We start from the raw sequence: 13,909 nt of genomic DNA, 5'->3' as shown, positions 1-13,909 counted from the left end.
TTTTTTTTTTTTTTTTAAAGATTTATCTATTCATTTGAAAGGCAGTTACAGAGAAAGAGGGAGGAAGGAAGAGAGCAAGGGAGAGAAACAGAGATCTTCCATCCACTGGTCCACTCCCCAGATGGCCACAACAGCTGGAGCTGCACTGGTCTGCCCAGGACGTCCTCTGGGTCTCCCATGTAGGTGCAAGGGCCCAAGGACTTGGGCTATCCTCTGCTGCCTTCCCAGTCCCAGGCATACCAGAGAGAGGCAGACTGGAAGTGGAGCAGCTGGGACATGAACTGGTGCCCAATGGGAAGCGAGTGTGGCAGCTGGCAGGCCGCACTACGCCACAACGCCGGCCCCCAGACTAGGTGACTGTAACATACCCCAGTTGCTTGGGTACTTTTTTCCTTGGCTTCTTCTCCTTTTCCCCTTCCTCTTTCCGCTTGCGCTTCTTCATCTCAATATCATCTTCTTTCATTTTGGGAACCTGCCAAATTATTGTATTAGAATTGTTTCTTTAACAATGTAGATTCCTGGGATCTAAGAGCACTCTCACCTCTGGTTTTGATTCAGTTGTCTGGGGTAGGGCCACCCAATTTGCATTCTTAACAAATTTCTGGTACAAGTCAGTCCCTGGATCACACTGCAAGAAACACTTAACTAGAGACACTGCACATGTCCCTAACACAGTGTACAAACCACAGCTCTGGGAAGATAACAGCTATTAACAGGCATTTCTAAAGCAACCTATTCTGGAAGCTTACCCAAGATTATCAGACCACATATGTAGAGAGAATTTAAAAAATTAGTTCTACTATGATATATTTATACCATACTACTATATATATTTTTACCAATTTTCCCAGACCTACAGAATTTTATTTTAAAGTATATAATTACAGATTCATTAAATAATGGTTATCTTTTACTTTGCCTTATGTTCCCAGTTGTGGTACAAGCAACATTCACAAAGTGTAGCCTATTAATTTAATGTTCTCATTTCTGCTGCAATATCAGATAAACTCACTTTGGGTGGCTTGTGCTTTTGGTTGTCTGTAACTTCTTCTTCTTCAGTGTCTGAAGCCTGGCGAAACTGCAGAGTGCCAGTATTGATATAGAAACCTCCATATTTTGTTGTTAGAGAAGCAGGAACTAATTCATCATACTAGATATTAAAAAAAAAAAAAAAAAAAAAAAAAGGTCTCAGTTATACTGTGTCGTCTTTCCCTCTGTAGGTATGTCAGATAATGCATTTACCCCAGCAGCATCCTCCTCAAAGTCTAAGTGCAAACAAACTACCTGCAGAACTAGCAACCCCGCCTGGATGTGCGCGAGCCAGCACTTCACACTGCAGCGGGACTCACACACCCCGGCTCTGCAAACGCCTCAACAGGCAGCGGCAGGTAAGCAGACTTCCTAACGGTGGCAAACATACACAACAGCAGCCAGAAAGCCAGGTGCTGCCACTTGGAACAAGATGGATAAACCCAGAAAACACATGCTTAGTGAAATAAACCAGACAGACAGAGACAAACACCAAATGATTTCACCTCTACTCATGTGTGGCATCTGAAAAACTGAACTCAAAGAAGTACAGAGTGGAAGCTTGGGTACCAGAGCTGGCCTGGGTTGGGGCCAGTTAGAAAGGGAAAGAGGAGACTATGACCAATGATACCAAGTTGCAGGTAGGAGTAATAAATTCTCATTTTCTACTGCACAGAGGCATGACTACAGTTTGTACTGTTACATCACAAAACACCTAAGACAGGATTTTGAGTATACTCTCCATAAAGAAATGATAAGTTTGAGGTGATGAATTTGCAAATTAGACTGATTTGAACATTACAAAACAATGCACACACGTACTGAATCAGGTTTTACCCCATAAATATGTGCAATTATCATTTGTCAATTAAAAATAAAACACTTCCCCCCAAAAAGAGCCTGACAGCAATGAAAATAGTTGCAGAATAAACTTAGAGTTTGGTATATGTAAAGGAACTTTTAGAACAATCATTTAATTTTTTTTAAGGTTTATTTTATTTATTTGAAAGGCAGAGTTACAAAGAGAGAAAGGAGAGACAGAGAGAGATCTTCCATCTGCTGGTTCACTGCCCAAATGGCCACAACTGTGGGGGCTGGGTGAGTCGGAAGCCAGGAGCCAGGAGCTTCATCCAGGTCTCCCACGTGGGTGCAGGGGCCCAGAGACTTGGGCCATCTTCTGTTGCTTTCCCAGACCATAGCAGAGAGCTGGACGGGGCAGCCAGGACTCAAATTGGTGCCCACAGGGGTGACGCCATTGCAGTGCTGGCTTAGCCTGTTATGCCCCAGTGCAGGCTCCTCATTTAATTTCTAAAGATGTCACCTGCTAAAAAAATTTAAGGATCGCTGCTACCATTCTGTTTTTTCTTTCCCCCTTCTATTATTCATGACAAATAATTCTGATAAGAAATTCAAACAGATGACTAAATGCCCAGATAGAGCAAATATTTCCTACCATATCATTTACATAATTTTATTAATAATTATAAAGAATAAAATCATTTTTTATCCTAACTTTATGCTTTTTTTAAATAGGGAAAGATTTTAGAATGTCTAAAAGAAAAATAGAACATATGTTTTAAAAAGCGCAGAAAAATAACAGCCCAGTACAGTAAGCAACTTGAGGACCTAGAATGGGCCAGAAAGACACCTGGCTTGGAGCAAGGAATTCAAATTATCTAAATCATATTTGTGTCATCAATTCTGGATTGTAATGTTTATCATTATCTCATCTGATGAAGAACAAAAAGCAAACACAAAGGCCAAACTGAATTAGTACAAGTAGTCACAGTGAGAAAGAAAAGGAACTAAAGTAATAGAAAGGTACCTGCTAGTTGGGGTTCCCAGAACTCTATTTCTGGAGTTCTTCTCATTATATAACTAGATTTTAAGCAAGTTAGATTTTACAGGACCAGTGTTGCGGCAGTGGGTAAAGCTGCTGCCTGCAATTCCAGAATCCTGTATCAGAGTGTTGGTCTGCTGGCTGCTCCACTTCTGATCCAGCTTCCTGTTAATGTGCCTGGAGGTGGTGGAGGATGGCCCAAGTACTTGGGTTGCTGCCACCCTTGTGGGAGACCTGAATGGCATTCTGGTCTCCTGGCTTTTGCCTGGCACAGACCTGGCTGTTGCAGCCATTTGGGAACTAACCAGAGAACAAAAGAACTCTTTCTTCATTGTTTTGCCTTTCAAATAAGTAGATAGGGGCCGGCGCTGTGGTGCAGTAGGTTAATCCTCCACCTGCGGCACCGGCATCGCATATGGGCGCCGGTTCTAGTCCTGGCTGCTCCTCTTCCAGTTCAGCTCTCTGCTGTGGCCCGGGAGGGCAGTGGAGGATGGCCTAAATGCTTGGGCTGCTGCACTCCATGGGAGACTGGGAAGAAGCACCTGGCTCCTTGCTTCGGATCAGCGCAGCTCTGGCCATTGCGGCCATCTGGGGAGTGAACCAACGGAAGGAAGACCTCTCTCTCTGTCTCTCCCTCTCACTGTCTGTAACTCTACCTCTTACAACCTGCACAGGAAGCCCACGTATGAGCAGTGAAGGGTGACAGTGAGGAGGTTTCAGAGTCTGAGAGTATGCAACTGTGGTGAGACACGCCTGTGCTCTCTGCATACTGCTCTCTAACTGTCAATACTTCCTCTTCAAGATGGTATTTCATGGCCTCATGATGCCATCACTGGGCAAGCAAAGTGAACGCCAGTGCCATTTCATTAGTGACAACCAAGTGAGGACTTTGCTGAAGCAACTTCCTGTTCACGGCCGCCACTGGTTGCCCACCCAACACCAGGCAGCTTCTTCAGATGAGAAGCTCACTGGCCAGCAGACTGACGGGGCAATTTCTTCTCTATCAGAACGCTTCAGGAAAACCGATTCTGTGACTACGGCATTTAGTCACTCGAAGTAAAATGTGTTGAGAGGGAACGGGCACTGAACTGCAGAGGCTGTGGCTCCACTTCCTCGGCTACAGACTGGCTGTCGTGGCTCTGGGCAAATCCCGCGCAGCTGAGTTGTACGCAGGCACAGTATCACCTCATCGAGTTCCACCCAGATTCTACGCATGCCTAGCATCGTCACTGATTATCCTCAAAGCACTTTCAGCCCTCTTAACTTGGCAGTATAAATCTAAAACCAAAAATTACCTTCAAGAGCACTCATTTTCAGGTATTTTAACAGTAACTAGTAAGTGACTCTGAACATTAATTAGAATCACATTATTCTCACCCTCTATCAAATAACTGAACACGGAAAGCTCTAAGAAGAGAGCTGAGCGCCTGGCAGCCCAGCGGGCCACGCTCCAGCTATTGTCTCAGGTGCACCAGGAGCCTTCTGATAAGGCAGGACATGCCAGGAATCGCCTCATCTTTCCCAATCCTGAAGGTCAGAGAAGCGATGTCCTCACAGTTCCCAGCGTACACCTGGCCTCTTCTGCCGCTCTACGGAGTGAGCCGACCGAGCCTCCCTGCGGACTCCGCGTGCCAGCTGCCTCCCTGATTTCTGCGTGAGGCCTCCTTCCTGGTTTTGCAGTCTCAGGATCCTGCCCAGCCTGGGACAAGGAAGGGGGAGGGGTGGTATGCCACGCTCCGCACACCAATAGCACACTCACACCAAAGCTTACTGACAATACAAGTTAGCAGAAACAACAAGAGTATTTGGTTGGATGCAATTGCTCCATATATCAATTCTCTCACAAGATCCAACAAATGTTATAAGGATGATACTAAATTACTTTACAAGTCAAATAGCCTATTACAAAATAGGGATCTACCTTATCCTGTAACTGTAATTATATAACTCAACAACTTACATCTATAAAATTTATCCTTATTTATTAAAGCCATAGCTTTCAAATTTTCTTCACAACCCAAGTAGAAAAACAAGATCTAGCACATACAAATACATTTCGGTAAAAATTACATAATCTTAGAGGCTGGCGCTGTGGTGTGATGGGTCAAGTTGCCACCTACAGTGCCGCCATCCCATACGGGCACAGCTCCGGCTGTTGTGGCCATCTGGGGAGGGAACCAGCAGATGGAAGATCTCTTTCTCTCTCTCTGCCTCTCTGTAACTCTGCCTTACAAATAAATAAATAAATAAAATCCTAAAAAATAATCTAAAATAATTATATAACCTGTCATTAGATGGCTCTGATTCTATTCTACTTCTCTAAAACTACCAGCCATTCTCTCTAAATTGATATATAATCCAATTATGTGTTGCGCGAGTCAGTTTTAAAAAAAACTTTATTCAGACTGGTGCCACGGCTCACTAGGCTAATCCTCCGCCTGCGGCGCCGGCACACCAGGTTCTAGTCCCGGTCGGAGCACCGGATTCTGTCCCGGTTGCTCCTCTTCCAGTCCAGCTCTCTGCTGTGGCCCGGGAAGGCAGTGGAGGATGGCCCAAGTGCTTGGGCCCTACACCCGCATGGGAGACTAGGAGGAAGCACCTGGCTCCTGGCTTTGGATCGGCGCAGCGCGCTGGCCGCAGAGCACCAGCCATAGCGGCCATTTGGGGGGTGAACCAACGGAAAAAGAAAGACCTTTCTCTCTGTCTCTCTGTCTAACTCTGCCTGTCAAAAAAGAAAATAAAAAAGGAAGAAAAAGAAAAGAAAAAAAAAAAGATCTCTGCCAGATTTTCAACCCAGAATTATCTGTCTTCAAATCTGTATGGTTCTTGTCTTGGAAGTTATTTCAAAATACACCTTTCCAAGCTTAGGAATATCAGAAAAACCAAGGTGCAAATATCATTGGATCAATAAATTCCACTGCAAGAAATTTACTCTACTCGTGTATTCATATCCTACAAATATCCTTCATATGCACTTAATGTGAAAAATGTGATAAATAAATGTCAATGCAATCAGTGCACAGATACACTTAATTCTTTCAATTTTTTTTAAAAAAAATATTTATTTATTTATTTGAAGAGTTACACAGAGAGAGGAGAGACAGAGAGAGAGAGAGGTCTTCCATCCAATGGTTCACTCCCCAATTGACTGCAACAGCTGGAGCTGAGCCGATCCGAAGCCAGGGGCCAGGAGCTTCTTCTGGGTCTCCTACGCGGGTGCAGGGCCCAGAGACTTGGGCCATCTTCTACGGCAATCCCAGACCACAGCCGAGAGCTAGATTGGAAGTGGAGTAGCCAGGTCTTGAACCGGCACCCATATGGGATGCCAGCGCTTCAGACCAGGGTGTTAACCCGCTGTGCCACAGCGCCGGCCCCCTCAATTATTTCTACGCACATAAAATTGTACACAGTTCAGATGCCCATCAAAAAGGATTAGTTAAATAAAGCATACAATTTAGGTGCGTTCCCTATTAGTTACTACAAGAAATATGTCTACATGCTAATATGTAAATATTGCTAGAACATGATATTTTTTAATAGAAAAGCAATGTTTAAACCAAGATTCAGGAGTGGGCGTTTGGCCTAGTAGTTAAGACACCCTGTCCCGCCAGCACCGTGGCGCACTTGGTTAATCCTCCGCCTGCGGCACTGGCATCCCATATGGGTACCGGGTTCTAGTCCCGGTTGCTCCTCTTCCAGTCCAGCTCTCTGCTGTGGCCCAGGTGCTTGGGCCCCTGCACCCACATGGGAGACCGGGAGGAAGCACACTGGCTCCTGGCTTCGGATCACCGTAGCTCTGGCCAAGGCGGACATTTGGGGGGTGAACCAACAGAGGGAAGACCTTTCTCTCTGTCTCTCTCTCTCTAACTCTGCCTGTCAAAAAAAAAAAAAAAAAAAAAAAAAAGCCCTGTCCCATACTGCAGGCTGGGTCCAGTAACAGCTCTGCTTCTGACTTTAGCTTCCTGCTAACTTGAACCCTGAGAGAGTGGGAGTGGTTCTTGCCACTCATGTGAGGTTCTGGATGGAGTTCCTGACTCCTGGTTTTGGCCCCAACCAGGGTCTATTATAGACACCAGGGGACTAAATCAGTGAATGGGCATATATCCTCTATCAAACAAGTTATTAAAATTTTTAAAAAATACAGACTTTGGTTGCATTGGTGTTAATTGTTTAAAAAGTATACACAGGCTGATGCTTACTATATATGGAAATTTCTAGATAACTATACAAGATGCTTAACAGTGTTTACTACCACTTTCTTTTATAAGATTTATTTATTGGAGCTGGTGATGTAGCATAGCCAGTAAAGCTGCTTCCTACAGTGCTGGCATCCCATGTCGGCAATAGTTCAAATCCCAGCTGCTCCACTTCCAATTCAACTCTCTGCTGTGGCCTGGGAAAGCGTAGAAGATGGCCCAAATCCATGGGCATCTGCACCCATGTGGGAGACCTGGAAGAAGCTCCTGGCTCCTAGTTTCGGATCGGCCCAGCTGTGGCTGTTGCAGCCATCTGGGGAGTGAACAAGCAGATGGCCGACCTCTCTCTGCCTCTGCCTCTCTGAAACTCTGCCTTTCAAATAAATAAGTGAATCTTTAAAAAAATTTATTTTTGGGGGGGAAAGATTCAAAATATGTCTTCAATAATATGAATCAGATTGAAATAATGGTCTTTATCCCATGTCAAAAAATATGCCTGAGATTCTAGTGCACAGCAGGGTGACTACAGATAATACTAATGGTCTGGGGGCCAGCGCTGTGGTGCAGTGGGTTGGCATCCTGGCCTGAAGTGCCGGCATCCCATGTGGGCGCTGGTTCTATTCCCGGCTGCTCCTCTTCCAATCCAGCTCTCTGCTATGGCCTGGGAAAGCAGTAGAAGAAGTCCTTGGGCCCCTGCACCCACGTGGGAGACCGGAGGAAGCTCCTGGCTCTGGCTTCGGATCCGCACAGTTCTGGCCGTTGTGCTCATCTGGGGAGTGAACCAGCGGATGGAAGACCCCTCTCTCTCTCTCTGTAACTGTCTTTCAAATAAATGAAATAAATCTTTGGAAAAAAAAATACTAATGGTCTGTATATTTTTCTTTGCTTTTTAAAAGATTTATTTATTTATTTATTTATTTGAAAGGCAGAGTTACAAAGAGGCAGAAAGAGAAAAAGGGAGAGAAAGTCTTTCTTTCTTCTTCTTCTTCTTTTTTTTTTTTGGAGAGAAAGTCTTTCATCCTCCAATTCACTTCCCCAGATGGCTGTAATGGCCAGAGCTGGGCCGATCCAAAGCCAGGAGCCAGGAGCTTCCTCCGGGTCTCCCATATGGGTGCAGGGGCCCAAGCACTTGGGCCGCCTTCTATTGCTATCCCAGGCCATAGCAGAAAGCTGGATATGAAGTGGAGCAGCCAGGACTTGAACCAGCGCCCACATGGGATGCTGGCACTGTAGGTGGCGGCTTTACCTACTACACCCCAGCACCTGTCCCTACATACTGTTCTATAAAAAAGTAGAAGATAGGATTTTGTGGGTTTTCACTACACAGAGTGTTAAATTCTTGAACAGATAAATACATCTACCCCCACTGGACACTTTACAATATGGACATGTAACAGAACATCACATGGTACCCATAAATACAAAAAATGTGTATATACATTTTTTATTAAAAGGTTTTAAAGGAACATAACTTAAAAATATAAATAAGTACAGTTCTTTGGGCATTTTCTATATCCTAGGCTATATGTATGACTTCCAATTAGCTGGGACTTATTTACTTAGATGGAGAGTTAACAGGGAATATTCCATCTGCTGGTTTACTCTGACAGCCCAGGCTGAAGCCAGGAACCTAGAACTCCATCCTGGTCTCCTATGGGGTGTCAGAGGCCTAAGCACTTGGGCCTTCCCGCTGCTGCTTTCCCAGGCACATTGGCAGAGAGCTGGATAGAAGTGGAACAGCCAGGACTTGAACTGGTGCCCATACAGGGTTGCCAGTGTCACAGGTGGTAGCTTCACCCGTGCCATTACGCTTGCCCCCAGTGTGTACCTCCTGACAGCGAGGCCTTGGGGTACTTAATCTACTTGTGACCAGCTTGTGCTTCCTCTGTTCTACCACTGCATATACTAATTTTGTAAATAAAAAAAAAGAAAGAACATGAAAAATTAAACAAAAGCACCCCAACACAAAGATCTCTGGCTTAGGCCTCTCCTCCAGAAATTCTAATTCAGTAAGTCTCAGTTAAGTAAAACAAACAGGGGTGGCGCTGTGGTATAATGGGCTAAGCTGCCACCTGTGACGCCAGCATCCCCTAAGGGTGCCAGTCCGAGTCCCGGCTGCTCCACTTCCAATGCAGCTTCCTGCTAACGCACCTGGGAAAGCCTCGGAAGACGGCTCAAGTGCTTGGGCCCCTGCCACTCATGTGGGAGAACCAGTAAAAGCTTCAGGCTCCTGGCTTCAGTGGGCCCAACCCTGACTGCAGCCGCCTCTGGGGAATGAACCAGTGGATGGAAGACCCCTCTCCCTGTCTCTGCAACTCTGCCTTTCAAGTAAATAAAAAATCAATTAAAAAAAAAAAAAAAGGAAAGAAAAACCATCTACTGGTTAACTCCCTCACAAACGCCCACAATGGCAGGGTGTGAGCCAGCCTAATGCTAGGACCCAGGAACTCAATCCAATCTCCCATGTGGGTGGCAGGGACCTAACTACTTCAGCCATCCCTGCTGCCTCCCAGGTAGAAAGCTGGAATTGACAGCAAAGCCAAACTGAAATCCAGGCTCTCCAATGTGGGATATGAGCTTTCCAACTGATGGCTGAACCAGTAAGTCAAATATCTGCCCCATGAAAATGATCAACAATGAAAGGACTTCCAGTGACATTTCAGAAACTAGCAGGGAGCACCGCGAATTGAGACTAAGACGAACAAGGCCAGCAAACCATGGCTCACCAGCCAGACCCAGCCTGCCATTTGTTATCATACACTGTGCAAGCCAAGAACGGATTTTTATATTTTCTATACGGATGGGGGAAAAAATCAAAACAGAATTAGTATTTCATGACACATGAAAATTATAGTTTAAATTTCCAAGTCCACAAATAAAGCTTCATTGTAACAGTCAGTGTTACTACTGTCTACAACTGCTCTCCTGCTACAACCTGAGTCCAAGGCACAGCTGTGGCCAAGACCATGTGGTCCACAAAATCCAAAACATTTACAATGTGACTCTTTACAGAAACAGAGTTTGCCAAAACTTGGTCTAGTACAACAATGTAATAGTGATAACTATGGAATAAGGACTATGGCCACTATCGAGTAACTGAACATGAAATTTTACATATGCAGTATTCTTTCTTAAATAATCAAAAAAGATAAAAAGCAGTGAGCTTGGCTTTCAAAAGCACACATAGAAACATTCACTGTCTACTTTACCCATGACTCTATCCCAAAGAAACAAAGAATTTGCTGCCATATTAAAGATACATTACTCACAGCCTCTGAGTTATCAATAAATGGATCTGTCTCATCATAGCCAAAGCCTATATCAATTAAATCTTGTAGCCGATCCTTCCGGTGCTTACGGGGTTTCCCACCCTGCAAAGAACAGATACATTAGATTGATTCAGTACTCATACGGTTTCCATAAGTCACAAAAGACCTGTTGGAAGAATTCAAGTAACTTTTGTAGGTAATCCCCCTCCAGGGTGTCAGTTACACTCTCCTTCAGGGAGGACAAAGTAACTCCAGGGGAAATCTGGCACTACCTAAGCCAGGTGGCCAGAGTAAACGCAAACCCTAGGTCATGTGGACAGCATGCATGCTTGCTGTGCTGGGACAAAACCTGCACTTGACCTCTGTGGCCGCCTAACCAGGGCGAAAACGTCGGAGAGACCCAAACAGACTGGCATTCTACAAAATAAGCAACTAGTATCCTTCAAAGCTCAAGATTATCAAAAACCATCACCACCACCAACAGTAACAACAAACCCTGGAAAACCGTCAGAGACTAAGCCTAAGAATACATAAAGACAGGAAGTGAAAAAAGACACTGGGGGAAAGTAGTAAAACCCAAAGTGTAGAGTTTATGTAAGTTACCAATGTTGGCTCCTTGGTTGTAACAACGTACTACATGCACATACAATGTTAACAATAGGGAAAAGTTGGTAGGGCTGTATGAGAGCTCTTTTACCACCTTTGCTATTTTTCTGTAAATATAAAATTTCTATAAATGTAAAATCTTTTTAAAATTACTTTAGACATCTTTTAAAATTTGATATCATTTTATTTGAAAGGTGAACAAAAAGAGAGATCTTCCATCTGCTGGCTCAGTCAGCAAATGCCTTCAATAGCCAGTACTGGGCCAGGCCAAAGCCAGGAGCCCAAGACTCCAGACAGGTCTCCCGCGTGGGTGGCAGGAACCCAGGAACTTGAGCCGTCACCTGCACTAACAGGAAGCTGGATCAGAAGCAGAGACGGGATCATGCAATCTAAGCAGCAACCTGACTATTGAACCAAATGCCCACTCCTTGAAATTAGCGTTTAAATGTCACAGAATTATACAAACACACCAAAACTTGAAAAATGAGCGCGTGCAGACTGGTGTAATTCAGGTAAGGTTTTTTTTTTAAAATTTATTATTTAAATTTATTTATTTGAAAGAGTTATATAGAGAGAAATGTTCCAACCAAAATTCACTCTCCAAGTGGCCACAATGGCCAGGGCGGCCCAGGCTGAAGCCAGGAGATTCTTCTGAGCTTCCCACGTGGATGGCAGGGGCCTAAGAACTTGCGCCATTTTCTGCTGCTTTTCTCAGGCCATTAGCAGGGAGCTGGATCAAAAGTGAAACTGGAGCTGACACTGCGGCGCAGAGGCTTAAATAGTCAAATTCAACTATGCTTTCCTTTTTAAACTTTATTTTTAATTTATTTGAAAGGCAGAGACACTGGGTGGGAGGGAGAGAAGCAAAGGTAGATGTTCCATCCACTGGCTCACTGCCCAGATGCCTGTAACAGCTGAGACCACACCAGTCAGAAACCAGGAGTCTGGAATTCAGTATCAGTCTTCCAGAAATGGCAGGGACCCATCACCCAGTGCTTCCCAGGGTGTGCATTAGAAAGAAGCTAGATCGGAAGTGGAGCTGGGACTGAAACTCAGACATGCTAATATGGGATGCAGGTAGTACATCTACTGTGACAAATACCCACCACTCAAATATACATTTTTTTTTTTTTAATTTACTTGAAAGGCAGGTTTCTGAGAGAGGGAGAAACAGACAGAGGTCTTCCATCCATCTGTTGGTTCACTCCCAAAATGGCTGCAACAGCCAGAGCTGGGCCGATTCGAAGCCAGGAGCTTCCTCTGGGACTCTCATGTGGGTGCAGGGACCCAAGCACTTGGGCCATCTTCCACTGTTTTCCCAGGCCATTAGCAGAGAGCTGGATCAGACGAGAAGCAGCCAGGATTCGAACCAGTGCCCATATGGGATGCCAGCACCACAGGCAGAGGCTCAGCCCCCTACACCACAGCACTGTACCCGCTTTTAAAAAAATGATTTATCTATTTGAAAGGGGGAGGGGAGAGAGACAGAGACAGAAAGAGAGAGAGAGAGAGATCTTCCACCTGCTGGTTCACTTCCCAAATGGCCACAATGGTTAGAGCTGGGCCTATAGGAAGCTAGGAACCAGGAGCTTCTTCTGGGTCTCCCATGTGGGTACAGGAGCCCAAGTACTTGGGCCATTCTCTGCTGCTTACCCATGCACATTAGCAGGGAGCTGGAAATGAAGTGGAGCAGCCTGGCCTCGAACCAGCACCCATATGGGACTCTGTGGATGCAGGCGGTGGCTTTATCTGCTATATCATAGCACTGGACCCGCCAATATACTTTCTAAACATCCTCCTAACATCTTCCTTCCCCCTGATTTTTGAGGAATGGGGGGCTGGGGGAGGGGGAGGGAGAAAGAGAAAGGGAGACAGACATACCCGGACACAGGAGAACACAATCAGTGCTAAGGATTCCACCTCCTACCCACATGTTACCACCGAGTTACAGTGAGCTTTACAGAGCAAACCGAGAGGCAAGATATGAATTTTTGGGGCCGGCACTGTGGTATAGCGGATTAAAGCCCTGGCCTGAAGCGCCGGCATCCCAATGGGTGCCAGTTCTCGTCCCGGCTGCTCCTCTTCCTATCCAGCTCTCTGCTGTGGCCTGGGAAAGCAGTAGAAGATGGCCCAGGTCCTTGGGCCCCTGCACCCCTGTGGGAGACCCAGAAGAAGCTCCTGCTTCAGAGCAGCCATTGCGGCCATCTGGGGAGTGAACCAGTGGATGGAAGACCTCTCTGTCTCTACCTCTCTCTGTAACTCTTTCAAATAAATAAAATAAATCTTAAAAAAAAAAAAAAAAAAAAGAATTTCCATTATCTATTCTAATGGTTAAACACAGGTATATTTTATATAACAAAGCCCTTAAATAAAAACCAAGCTGCAACATAGCCCTCAAATAAAAGCAAACCGCTTCCTCTTGTTTTTAACTATTCAGTGCAAAAGAGGACAAGTGGTGATGCTGTATTACAGATGTCTCCAACAAGGCATTATCCCTCTCTAAGTACTTCGCAAAAGTAACTGTGGGGGCCAGAGTTGTGGCACAGCAGGTAAAGCTGCCACTTGCAATGTCGGCATCCCATATATGTGTTGGTTTGAGTCCTGGCGGCTCCACTTCCGATCCAGCTTCCTGCTATGGCCTGGGAAAGCAGCAGAAGATGGCCCAAGTGTTTGGGCCCCTGCCACCAATGTGGGAGACCTGGATGAAGCTCCTGGCTCCTGGCTTTAGACTGGTCCAGCCCTGGCCTTTGTGGCCATCTGGGGAGTGAACCAGCGGGTGGATGATTCGCTGTCTCACCTTCTCTGTAACTCTTTCAAAATAAGTAAACCTTTAAAAAAAAATAACTGTGACTGTAACTGTGACTGAATGCTACTTTGAATTGCAAACCAATGTTAAATTTAAACCCCATTAAAGGCATGAGTCTATCGTATGCTGTCCATAGAACAAACACCACTTCTACTATATCATC

The 13,909-nt window shown here is 45.2% G+C and overlaps 1 protein-coding gene across 1 annotated transcript in view; it reads right to left on the bottom strand.

Moving 5' to 3' along the window:
• The window catches only part of UBN2 (ubinuclein 2), an 85,775-nt gene that overhangs the window by 47,587 nt on the left and 24,279 nt on the right, over positions 1-13,909 (bottom strand). The window contains exons 4-7 of the mRNA XM_062191349.1: positions 10,335-10,436; positions 1,013-1,150; positions 542-628; positions 369-472 (exon numbers count right to left, since the gene is read on the bottom strand). Of these exons, the coding sequence (XP_062047333.1) occupies positions 369-472; positions 542-628; positions 1,013-1,150; positions 10,335-10,436 (431 nt within the window). The remainder of the gene's footprint in view (positions 1-368; positions 473-541; positions 629-1,012; positions 1,151-10,334; positions 10,437-13,909) is intronic.

This window comes from Lepus europaeus, chromosome 1, assembly GCF_033115175.1.
Source record: "Lepus europaeus isolate LE1 chromosome 1, mLepTim1.pri, whole genome shotgun sequence".
In the NCBI taxonomy this organism is placed as follows: Eukaryota; Metazoa; Chordata; class Mammalia; order Lagomorpha; family Leporidae; genus Lepus; species Lepus europaeus.
The sequence above is the reverse complement of the archived record's forward strand: the minus strand, read 5'-3'. Positions and strand labels throughout refer to the sequence as shown.